General features: G+C 49.4%; 1 protein-coding gene across 1 annotated transcript in view; it reads left to right on the top strand.

The window, feature by feature from the left end:
- The first annotated feature begins 8,591 nt into the window (after positions 1–8,591).
- The window catches only part of ATN1 (atrophin 1), a 10,041-nt gene continuing 6,335 nt past the window's right edge, over positions 8,592–12,297 (top strand). The window contains exons 1-4 of the mRNA XM_027885187.1: positions 8,592–8,633; positions 8,831–8,968; positions 9,353–9,466; positions 10,665–12,275. Of these exons, the coding sequence (XP_027740988.1) occupies positions 8,607–8,633; positions 8,831–8,968; positions 9,353–9,466; positions 10,665–12,275 (1,890 nt within the window). The 5' untranslated portion in view covers positions 8,592–8,606. The remainder of the gene's footprint in view (positions 8,634–8,830; positions 8,969–9,352; positions 9,467–10,664; positions 12,276–12,297) is intronic.

Raw genomic sequence — 12,297 nt, 5'->3', positions numbered from 1 at the left:
TGGTCTTGGACTCTTCCAGGCATGGGGCATCCTCAGCTTCTCAGTGCAGCCTGTTCCAGTGTCTCACCACCCTCATCATAAAAAATTTCTTCCTTATGTCCAGTTTACACCTGCCCTCTTTCAAACCATTGCCCCTTGACCTGTCACTGCAGGCCCTGGTAAAAGCTGTCTCCATCTCTTTTTAAGTCCCCTTTATATACTTACAGTCGCAAAATCCTAGAATCATTAAGGCTGGAAAAGACCTACAAGATCATTGAGTGCAACCTTTGACCAAGCACCACCATATCAACTAGACCATGGCAATGAATGCCATATCCACTTATTTCTCAAACACTTCTGGGGATGGTGATTCCACTGCTTGCCTAGGGGAACCCTTTCCAATGCTTAACCACCCTTTCAGTGAAGAATTTCTTCCTGATCTCCAACCTGAACCTCCTCCGGGGCAGCTTGAGACCATTTGCTCTCATCCTATTGCTAGTTGATTGGGAGAAGAGACCAACCCCCACCTGGCTACACCCTCCTTTCAGGTAGTTGTAGTGAGTGATGAGGTCACTCCCGAGCCTCCTCTTCTCCAGGCTAAACAACCCCAGCTCCCTCAGCTGCTTCTCATAAGACTTGTGCTTCAGACCCTTCACCAGCTTCGTTGCCCTTCTCTGGACATGTTCCGTCATCTCAGTGTCTTTTGTGTAGTGAGGAGCACAAAATGGAATATAGGACTCAAGGTGTGGCCTCACCAGGGCCAAGTACAGGGGAATGATCACTGCCCTGGTCCTGCTGGTCACACTGTTTTTGTTACAGGCCATGATGCCATTGGCCTTCTTGGTCACCTGGGCACACTGCTGGCTCATGTTCAGATGCTGTTGACCAGCACCTCCAGGTCCTTTTCCACTGGGCAGCTTTCCAGCCCCTCTTCTCCAAGCCTGTAGTGCTGCATGTTGTGATCCATTTGGTCTCATACAATTGGCCTCAGGCCATTGATCCAGCCTGTCCAGGTCCATCTGCAGACCCTTCCTACCCTTCAGCAGGTCAACACTCCCATCCATCTTCATGTCTGCAAACTGACTGAGGGTGCCCTCAATCTCCTTGTTCAGATCATCAATAAAGATATTAAATAGGCCTGGCCCAAATACTGAGCCCTGAGGAACCCACCCCACTAGTGACTGGTTGCCAGCTGGATATAGCTCCATTCACCACCACTCTCTGGACCCAGCCATCCTGAAAGATTTTTGCCCAGTGAACAGTGCACATGTCTAAGCCCTGGGCTGCCAGCTTCTCCAGAATACTGTGGGAGACAGTATCAAAGGCTTTACTGAAGTCCACATAGACACTATCCAGTGTTTTCCCCATCTGTTAGACAGGTCACCTGGTCATAGAAGGATATCAGGTTGGTCAAGCAGGATCTTGACCCCTACTAGCTCTGTACATGCTGTGTGATCGTGCTCAAGACAATCTGTTCCATAACCTTTTCTGGCACCGAGGACAGGCCTGTAGTTTCACAGATCCTTCTTTGGACCCTTCGTGTAGAAGGCTAATCTCTAGTCATCTGGGACCTCCCTTGTTAACCAGGACTGGTTATAAATGATGGAAAGTGCTTAGTGAGCACTTCTGCCAGCTCCCTCAGTACCCTGAGCTTAAAAGCCACAAGGAGCCTTCCTGGAGGCTCCTCTCCTCCAGGCTGAACAACCACAGCTTTCTCAGCCTGTCTTCATAGGAGAGGTACTCCATCCCTCTGATCACCTTTGTGGCCCCTTCTGGACCTGCTCTAACAGGTCTTGTACTAAGGACCCTGGAGCTGGATGCAGCACTCTAGGTGGGGTCTCACCAGAGCAGAACAAAGGGGCTGAATCACTTCTCTCACCCTGCTGGCCATGCTGCTTTTGATGCAGTCCAGGACACAATTGGCTTTCTATGCTATGAGCACACATCGCCAGCTTACGCCCAATATTTTTTCCACCAATATCCTCAATATCTTTGCCAAGACTGCTCTCAGTCCCTTCAGTCCCCAGCCTAAACTGATCTTGTTGATTACCCTGACTTATGTGCAAGCCCTTGCACTTGGCCTTGTTGAATTTCATGAGTTTCACATGGTTTCACTCCTCAAACCTGTCATGGTCCCTCTATGTGATATTCCTTCCCTCCAGCGTATTAACCACTTGGCTTGGTGTCATCTGCAAACTTGCAGAGGGTGCACTTGATCCCACTGTCTATATTACTGATGAAGGTATTAAATAGTATTGGTCCCAGTACAGACCCTTGAGGGATGCCATTCATTACTGGTTTCCAGTTTGGCACTGAACTGTTGGGTGCAGCTCTTTGGTCATGGCCATCGATCCAATTCCTTATCTCTCAAATCCGTATCTTTCCAATGTTGTGGTGGACCATGGCAAAAGTCCAGGTAAATGACATCTGTAGCTCTTTACTTATCCACTGATGTGGTCACTCCATCCTAGAAGGCCACTTGATTAGTTAGTCACAACTTGCCCTTGGTGAAATTTTGCTTGCTGTCTCTAATCATCTCCCTATCTTCCATATGTTTTGATGTCTCCCAGGAGGATCTGCTCCTTTTTCTTACCAGGTACTAAGGTGAGGCTGACTGGTTGGTAGTTCTCAGGGTCCTCCTTATTACCCTTTCTAGAAGTGGGTGCAGTATTGCCTTTTTTCCAGTCACTGGGGATTTTCCCTGACTGCCATGAAATTTCAAATACAATGGAGAGTGGTTTGGCAACTATGTCAGCCAGTTCCCTCAAGACCCTGGAATGTATCTCATTGGTCCCAAGGACCTGTGCATGTTCAGTTTCTTCAAGTCTTCTCAAACCTCATCTCTTACGATGGGATTGTGAATCTGCTCTCATATATATACATATATCTAAATCAAGAGAGTTCATTTCAGCTTGTATATTAAAGTGTGTGTAATTTGTCCTCTGGCACAGAGTGAAGCTCCTGAAAGCATACATTTACATTTATTGTTTAAATTTATTTTAACGCATTTCACAGTGACCCATTCTATGCCATATTTTGAAGATGGAAGAATACAGTGAAATTCCAAGTACATTGTCAGTATGAAATCAATTCCTTTATAGAAAATAACAAGAATTGACAATTGTCACTAGTTTTAGATTGGATTTATATTTTAACCTCTGAGCAGTAATCAAAGTTTTCACTTGTGTTGCAGGCATTTCTGTCTAAGTTTGCCAAGTAATACTGTGCTGCCAAGCCTCCCTAGCAGGGCAGGTCTCAGCCCTTTCCAGACGTGTCCAACAGTAGCTGGTGGTCAGATGCTGCTGTCACAGGCCCTGTGGGCTGCTGAGGACCAGGAGGTGTGTGCTGTGATCCTGAGGTGTCTCTGTGCAGTGGTGCAGGGTGAGCAAGTGGAGGAAGCTGCTCAAAGCAGTCTGGACTCCTGAGTATTTCGGTCCCCCGAGATCCTCCAGCTTCACATTACATTGCAGGAAGGATGTAGTCAAACTTATCCGCTTGTAGGTGAGAGTTTTAACTGGAGTGTGATTATTTGCCCAGGCTAACAGTCTTACTCCTTGATTAATCCACTGTCTAGCCTGAGTTCACAGCCCCTGCATCCACCCAGTGTTGTAGTTATTTTGTAGAAGACAGAAAAATGCCTTTGTTCCAAAACTACCTTTCATTTGGTGTCAAATAAATATATTTATTCTTAACAAGATTTATTAAATAAAAAAGATTTGCTGGTCATGGGAATATTCACACCAAGATAGTATTAGCCACAGACATGTGCCGTCTTGGTATTTAAACATTTTGGCATCCTAATCCCTTTGCTCACAGAGTAATTTTCCCTTTTACAGTAACGTCACACTCCAGGTACCTATAAGAAGACTGACGTGCAACCTGAGCCCTGACCTGTTGGTTCACTGCTGTCCAACACTGAACACAGTGCCCTTCCCTTTCCTTTCCTCCCTTTCTCCACTATACCCTATAGTAAAATGCCAGGGTTCAAGCATGAAATCAGGTAATTAGCCATTGGGACAGGCTGTACTTCAGCTTCTCTGATTGCACTATTTTGGACAAACCTTACTGTTTTCAAGATACTGCACAGTTGTTAAACCTGATTACATTTCTGTAAATTTATCCTTTATTTGATAAAATGAGGGAAATTGAGACAGAAATTAAAAATGCCTGGGACTATCATTCACTGGGCAGTCACTATATATAATATGTGTGTGTGTGTGTGTGTGTGTGTGTGTGTGTGTGTGTGTGTGTTTATGACAACTTCTGACTTCCCGTCCAGGGTGCATGTTCCTTGACTATACTGCTCTGGTGGGCCATCTGAGTAATCTTTGCCTGTCAAGAGGGATCATTGGTTATCATCCCAGCTTATTTTCAGGATGCTTTTCAGCATCTGCAATGTGCTAGAAAGCAGCTGTGTTGGTTTTGCCACCCTGGTTCCTCTCTCCAGTGCTAACCCATCCTTTTTGCAGAAGGGGAAAGAGAAAAATCAGTATGGGAACACAGAGCTATTGAATGGCAGAGAAGTAGATTCAGTTTAACTCTCACGTCTCCATCTGAGTCCCAGCCTTTTCATGCCAAATGCCTTTGATTTCACGGAGGATCTTGGATGTGGTTCCTACATTTCAGAAAACGACTTGAAGAGTAGTCACTGTTTAAACAGTTTAAACAGTAGTCACTACTTTAAACAGTTCCTGACTGAAGAAAACAAGGTTTGCACTTCAGAACATCCGTACTTAGACTAAAAGCAGGCATTCCACTGACTCCTTACTCCAAACTTACTTTCCATGGACTAGCATCTAGTAGAGGATGGCTGTGTCTGTAGTACCAAAATGTGTCACGTACCATAGTCGTGTTCTGTCTGTGCATCTCCTCATCTGCTTGGACCGGGTCTGAATCCACCTGAGATTACTGGGATGTTATGGTTGGAGAAGATCAAGAGTACCAAATAATAAAACCGAGGACTTGGTTGGGGTTTTTTCCCTAAGAGAGGAAAAATACAAAAGAAGGGGAAGAGACTGTGGTAACTATTGACAACTGAGTACCAGCAGCTAACCTCGGTGAGGACTGGATGAGGCCTTAAATGTCTGCTAGCTAGACACTGCTATGGTAATGATGGAAGTAGCCCTTTTCCTTAAGTGACATGGATCCTGGGAGCCTTCAGCTCTCCCTTCTCCTGGCATTGGCCCCAAGGGGGGCTAGCTGGACCTTAGTTCTCATTTCCTCTGCTTCTATTGCCATCTAGGAAAGTTTATTTTCTCAAACCCACAGTCTAACATGTAAATGTTATCCTGAGCCAGGGACAAACACTGAGATCACTTTCTAAGAGAGGTAAAACATGAGCGCTTCTCGTTTGAGATGGACTTGGTTCCAGTTTAGTTACCTGTGAGAATTGCTCCACACTGCTTCCTGGAAAGGAGAGAGCTTTTTCTGTGTCCCTCAATAGAAGAAGAGCTGGAGTTCACTGGCACCTGGATGTCTGTGCAGGACAGTCCCACTTGGGCAAGGAGAATTACTTGGAGCTGAGGAGGAGGAGGAGTGGAATCCATTTTGAAGCCCATGTGGGGGATGCCTGTTGAGTGTGTGTTGCTCACGGGAGACTGCACCGGGGCTTACACGAGAATATGGAGGGGTTTGGGCAGTAAGCCAAGCCAAGCTGGGTTGTGTGAAATGCAAATAGAAAATAGCAATTCACAATGCCTCGTAACTCAGCCAGACCTGTAAAGGGCTTCGCAGGGCCAGGGAAAGGTTAAACCTTCGACAGCAGCTCTGCCACGTCTCACCTCCTTAGCAAAACCACAGAGCCCTAAGAGCCCTTCAAAGACATTTGCAGGGATCTTCGGTGACAGGAAGGATTAGGTGTAACTTTGCTAATTGTCAAGGCTCACGTTGCCAGCTTTTGTTTCATAGATGTTAAAATTAGAAGGCAGTGTTGTGATGCTCTCACCTGGCCATAACAGTTGCTCTACTGAGCCTAATAATGTATGTGTCAGTTCTCTTACATATTTTAGAAAAGTCTTCACTAAGTGAGAGAAACTTCTGTCTCAGTCAGGGGTTGATTATGTCTCCTGAAACACCCCTATTTGTTTCTGGCTTTTTTTGGTACTGCATATTCAGGAGTTAACATAAGTACCAGGTGGGTTTATCTCTGTTAAAAAGGGAAATTTCGGTCTGTGGTTGGCTGTATATTATTTCTCTGACTCACTTTTCTGGAAAGAAGCTGCTAATTGTCACTACAGGGTTACTGAAAAGCTGAAGTGAGACCTGTGCGCTGCATTACCAGGTTGGGTTCTTTGGTGTGGGAGGTGTGGGTGGCATCTCTGTGGAATGTAGAGAGCAGTGACATGTTGGCAGCGTGCTGTTGCTGCTGCTGTGCCTTCAGAGCTGAGCTAATACTTGTAGGTTGTCACTGTGGTGTGTGTCAAAGTTGAATTCGATTAGGATTGCCTTACCTAAAATGTTTGTTTCATATAAGATATGTTGATTCTAAATGCTTATCTAGAATAGCACCAATGTAACCGGCTGAATTAGCAACCAAAGGGCAAAGCATGACAGAAATGTAAGGTTTAAAGCAAGTCAGCTGGTAGGGATTGGGAGCAGGCTCTGCCTCCATTAGGTCAGTTATAAACCATCATCAGCTATTTTTCTATTAAAGAAGAGGTCTAAGTTAATGAATTGATGTGTGTGGGAATTAATGCTGGATGAGTCCCCTGTGGCTTTCGTGATGAGGGTCAAATAAAATATTAATGAAATTAAAACAAACAATCCCCTGCTCTTCCTAAGTACCTTCCGGATGGGTTTCTCTAAGCATTGGTCAGAGAAGATGTGGAGCCCCAGGAGAGACAGGCTGGTGTCATTACTCCGTTTTCATGGGCAGGGAGATGAGGGTGGTGGAAGACAGTGACCCTGGGGCCTCACAAGCCAGCATCAGGGTTGCACAGGAGGTCTTAGAGTTCTGCTGTCTGGTGCTTTTGCTCTGATCTCTCCAAAACCCCTGAGGTTTCAGCTCCCATCCAGAGAAATGGAAGTCCATCCAGATTGCTCCTGCATTGCTCAGCTGGAAGCTGATCTTTCCAGGTCTAGGACAGCCTTCAGGAGTACCGGATCTGTAGTTTTCTTATTTACAAAATTTCTCTGTGCCTTCAGATCAGAGACTATAACCCAGTAGATGTGGCTCTTTTATCCTGATGCCTTATCCACATGACACATTCCCTTGTCTTGCAGATTGCCCCTTCTAGAGTCTGAGAATAGGAGCTTGAATGACAGGCTGGGGAAGGATAAAATCTTTTGGGTTACATCTGTGCAGTGCAGTGCAGTGCAGAAGATCTCATGCTTGATGAAATCAAGCAAACCAGCTTCAGGAGGAGCATCCCTGAATCATTTCAGTCCAGTTCCCACGCTAACACAATCATGGCGCTTTCATACTCTAAAGTAGGAACTGTGTGGTATAACAGGGTGTTAAATATATGTGGTGCTTTTGGAAAAAGCTGTAAATTTGTTCAGAGGGGTCCCAGAAATCTTCCTGATGCTGCAAAGTGTAAGAATGTGATGTACTCTGCATCTCTGGGCATGACTATTACACTGAGAAACATCCAGGGTATGGAGAAGAAGAGCTTGGCAGGCACTCCAGGCTAAACAGAGGCAGTTCTGTTTGTATCATGCAAAATCAAAGCTAAATGCGTTTTCTTGCATCTGTTTTTACACCTTGGGTGTGGACTAGCCTAAGCAAGACTTCAGCAAAGGCCACTGGGGGCTCATGACACAGGGCTGGCAAATGACAGCACATGGCCAGGTAACTTACTATACTGACAAGTGCAACGGGGGACTTAGTTTGTCACAGGGAACATTTTAAAGCACTTTCCTGTTTGTTTTTTTCAAGGAAGTGAAAATGTTTAAATTATTTCAGAAGACAGCAAATATCTTGATAACCATTCCTCCATGTTCCCTCCAAGACATTATTGGTTGGCCCTAAATCAGAGAATCAGAGAATCACAGAATGGTTTGGGTTGAAAGGGACCTTAAAGATCATCTGGTTCCAACCCCTCTGCCAGGGACATCTTCCACTGGACTAGGTTGCTCAAAGCCCCATCCGGCCTGGCCTTGAACACTTCCAAGGTTGGGGCATCCACAGCTTCTCTGGGCAACCTGTGCTGGTGCCTCACCACCCTCATAGTAAAGATTTTCTTCCAAAGATCCAATCTAAACCTTCCTTCTCTCACTTTGAAGCCATTAAAAGGGAATACCTCTCATTGTGTGGGTATCACTCTCACAAACTGGAAATCAGGTATGGCAGTGGGCAAATCTTTTCCCCCACTGATGGGGACGTTTACTGAGTTCTTGGTAAACATCCTCACGTCTTTAAATAAGGAAACAATAATTATTTTTTATTATTTCTGTGGCAAACCATGAAAGTATGTTCTACAGTCCACTCAGTCTTTCTCCCCTCTCATGTGCTTGTCTGCCTTTCAGGATTCATCAGGATCTTTTTGCGTGGCTGAGAGGAAGCCTCCCTTCCAGAAGAACTTCCCATCTCCGTCTCCTCGGGAACAACCGGAGGGGGTGCGGAGTGACAAAAATTTATGTTTTCATCAAACCGGGCCAAGGAGAATGGGGGTCCCACACCCAAAAGAATGAAGACACGACAGAACAAGGACTCAGTACGTGAGATAGGAGAGGGGGGTGGGACACGAGAGCCAAGCTGGACCTGTGGTTTGGGACTGAGACTCCCAGCAAGCTAGTGGGCATGATTTTGGCACAGTGAAGTGCCAGGGGTTCAGTGACTTTGGGAGGCTGGGGACGAAGCAGGAGTGGAGGGAGATGCAAAGCAGGACTGATACAGTGATCCTTCCCTTAGATGTCAATGCGGAGTGGACGGAAGAAAGAGACTCCAGGGCCCCGAGAGGAGCTCAGGTCACGGGGTCGAGCTTCCCCTGGGGGCGTCAGCACCTCCAGCAGTGATGGCAAGGCTGAAAAATCCCGACAAGCGACAAAGGTATAAGCTAGCATGAAGGTTTGGGGTGGCCAAGGACTGCCCAGACTATGTAGGATCCATTTGAGGATCCAGGGACACAGACCAGAAGGGATTCACCAAGGAACCCATGCTGCTGGGTTAGCTCCCTAAAATGAGCAGGATCCCTCTTTGCTCTTATCCTCACCTTCTTGCACTTCCTGCCATCTCCTAAGAACTGGTCCTTGGTCCCACTATCCCTTTTTAGTGCTAATTTTTGCCATATCCTGGCTCCGTGTTGCTCTGCTAGTGTCATCAACACACACACCGTGGTGGCTGTGTCTCACCTGCTGCATTCTGTGAAGTTGTGGCAGGTTGGGAAATTTCCCCATGACCCATCACCTCCCTGTTCTCCTTCTCTTCTTGCAGAAGGGCCGGGTGGAGGAATCCTGCACCCCCAAGAGCAGCAAGCAGGGCCGAACAGAAGAGATCTCCGAGAGTGAAGGGGAGGACACTAATGCTCCCAAAAAAACCAAAACCGAGGTGAGTTCTCCCTGCTGTGATTGCTGGCATGCCCCAAGTCCCGAGCAAAGGAGTCTCCTGTTTTCCTACCTGAGCTGCTCACGCCTGCCCTGCTTGAGGTTCCCACTGCTTGTGAGCCCTGGTGCCTTGGTTTTGCACTGCAGCTCTTCCAATATAAATGGCATCTGTCTGGCCTCAAAAAGTGTCCCCAGGAGAGACAACTGAGCAGACAGAAGCTCTCTGTCTGTTTTGCCTTGTCTACAGGGGACTGCTGTGCTCTCGGAGGTGGGCACATGCCCTGCCTTTCTCAGCTTAGTGGCAAGAGCCTGGCTTCATGCACAGCTCTCATTGGGTTAGTCAGCCTCTTCTGATGCCCCAGCACAATGTGAAATGGAGGTGCTTAAGTTCTGATGGGTTCCAGGTGGCAGAAGACTCTTCTCCGTTCCTCTTCTGGGAACTGGCCTCAAAGACCTGCAAAACACTGGGATATTTGCTCACATTATGAGGTCATTGTACTTAAACCACTGTGGTTACAACTTTATAATTTCTCCACATGGGCACTCCATTCAGCTCAACAATGATACTTTTTCAGTTTAGCCTCTCTTGTAAGCCCTGAGGCTCAAGAGTGGCACTTGTTACTTACCCAGGATGACCGCTTAATCGCCGGTGCACATTGCCTGAGGTGAGAGTGGTGGGGAGGAGCAGGGATTGGGGAGCACAGGGGTAACTCTTGGAGGCAAGGAGTGGGTCAGTGAGAGGAGTCTGGAGGGGAGCTGATCTCCTCGACCAGGGAGGGCTCTGCAGGGGCAAGAAGAGTGATTCTGGGTGTGGGGTCTGTACTGGGACCACTGTGGTGTGTGCTGTTCCGTCCCACCTGGTGATATTATGCCCTGGCCAAGAGCCCATCGCTGGTGGTGGTGGTGCAAGGACCGCTCGTATCTGTTCACTCTCAACCTTTTCTGTAGCAGTTCCCTGCCCTCCCTCACTGCCTCTTTATACAAGGTACCTCCTTCCCAAACGTGGGATGCTTATGAAGGATGTGAGAGCACTGAAGGGAAGGCAAGAGGACGTATTATTTATTTCTTGCCAATGTCTCCTTCCCTCTGTGGGGTTTTCTAGTGCTAGGGCTGGTAAGGAAAGGCCGGAAAGCAAGTTCTCTGGGAACATGTGTGGTCTGGGAGACTTTCTAATGCCTCTTTTCTCCTCTTTCCTACTTCAGGAGTTGCCCTGTCCTCCATCCCCATCTGATGTTGACAGCCTTGATGGCCACAGCTTCAATGATGAGATGAGCAGTGATCCACGGGACATTGACCAGGATAACAGGAGCACCTCGCCCAGTGTCTACAGCCCTGGGAGTGTGGAGAATGACTCCGACTCCTCCTCTGTGCTGTCCCAGGGGCCATCTCACTCCTACCACCACCCTCCTCTCTTCCCCCAGAGCCCACCGGTAGCTCCCCCTCCCGACAGCCTGGCCCGTCCACCAGAGCCCAGCTTTGGGCTCCCAGGCGAGGTGCACCCCCAAGGACCCCCTGCAGGAAGTTACCATTCGCAGCTGGAGGGCCAAGCCTCCCGCATTTTCCAGGCTCAAGCCCCACAGACACCTGCCTCCTCCTCCTCCTCTGCTGTTGCTGCCCCTTCTGCTCCCCCTTCCTCCTCCTCATCCTCTTCCTCCTCTTCTTCCTCCTCCTCTTCTCACACTCAGCTTTACCCTTCAACCAATGTGGTCCAGGTTGGAACCAAAATTGCCAGTGGAGTGGGAGGGCTCCCAGCACCAGGGGGTCGTGAGCAGACCCTCAGCGCCAAGCACAATCCACCACCCACCACCCCAATCTCACTGGCGTCAGTAGGAGGGGGGCTCCCCCCTCAAAAGACGCCCCCAGCCAACCCTCCAGCTGCCCCCCCAGCTTCAGCCCCTTCCTTCCCCCACGTCTCTGCCAACCTGCCTCCCCCCCCGGCCTTACGCCCCCTCAACAATGCCGTGGCTGCCTCCAGCTCCCCGGGGATGGTGGGTCAGGCCCTGAGCGGCCACCTCCCCTCGCCTCACGGCATGGGGCAGGACAAGGCACCAGCCTTGGCCCCTTCCCGCTACCCTTATGCCCCACCGCCTCTGCCACCCTCCAGCTCCTCAGCTCAGTACCCCCAGCCCTCCCCGGGCCAGTCTCTGCCCAGTTACAGCGCTTCCTATGGCCACTCCTTTCCCCCACCCAGTGGCCTTTCTGTCTCCAGCCAGCCCCCCAAGTACACCCAGCCCTCCCTGCCCTCACAGCCCGTCTGGAGCCAGGGGCCACCGCCTTACAGCCGGCCCTTGGGCAATGCTGGCTCCCACCCTGCTGCCCCCTTCCCTGGCCAGTCCCCCCATCACCAGCAGCCACCCCAGCAGCACCACCACGGCCATGGGAGCAGCGGGGGTGTCTCCCCGGCAGCTGCAGCTCCTCCCCAGCCCCCTGGCTACCCCCATGGCTTAGAGTCCAACAGCCACCACCCTTCCCATCCCACCTACGGGCTGCGCCTCTACCCTCCCCACAGCCAGGCTGCCTACAGCCAGGCTCCCTCAGCCACCGCGGCAGCAGCCCCCTCTTCCTCCTCCTCGTCCTCCTCCTCTTCTTCTTCCTCATCCTCCTCTGCCACCTCTTCCCAAGGAAGCTACCCCAGCATGTGCTCTCACCCCCCAGGACAGAGTCCTGCCACCTACACTTTCCCCCCTCCACCACCCCCCTCCCCTGCCCACGGCGCTGGCCCTCCGGTCACCTCTGCTGCCACCACCCTTTCCACCGTCATCGCCACCATGGCCTCCCCCTCTGCAGCCCCCTACAAGACCGTCTCACCCCCGGTACCCCCCTCAGCTGTGGCCC

This window comes from Empidonax traillii, unplaced genomic scaffold, assembly GCF_003031625.1.
Source record: "Empidonax traillii isolate 1590-97213 ecotype Southwest subspecies unplaced genomic scaffold, ASM303162v1 scaffold163:size1593379, whole genome shotgun sequence".
In the NCBI taxonomy this organism is placed as follows: domain Eukaryota; kingdom Metazoa; phylum Chordata; class Aves; order Passeriformes; family Tyrannidae; genus Empidonax; species Empidonax traillii.
This window is presented reverse-complemented; position numbering and strand designations above follow the sequence as displayed.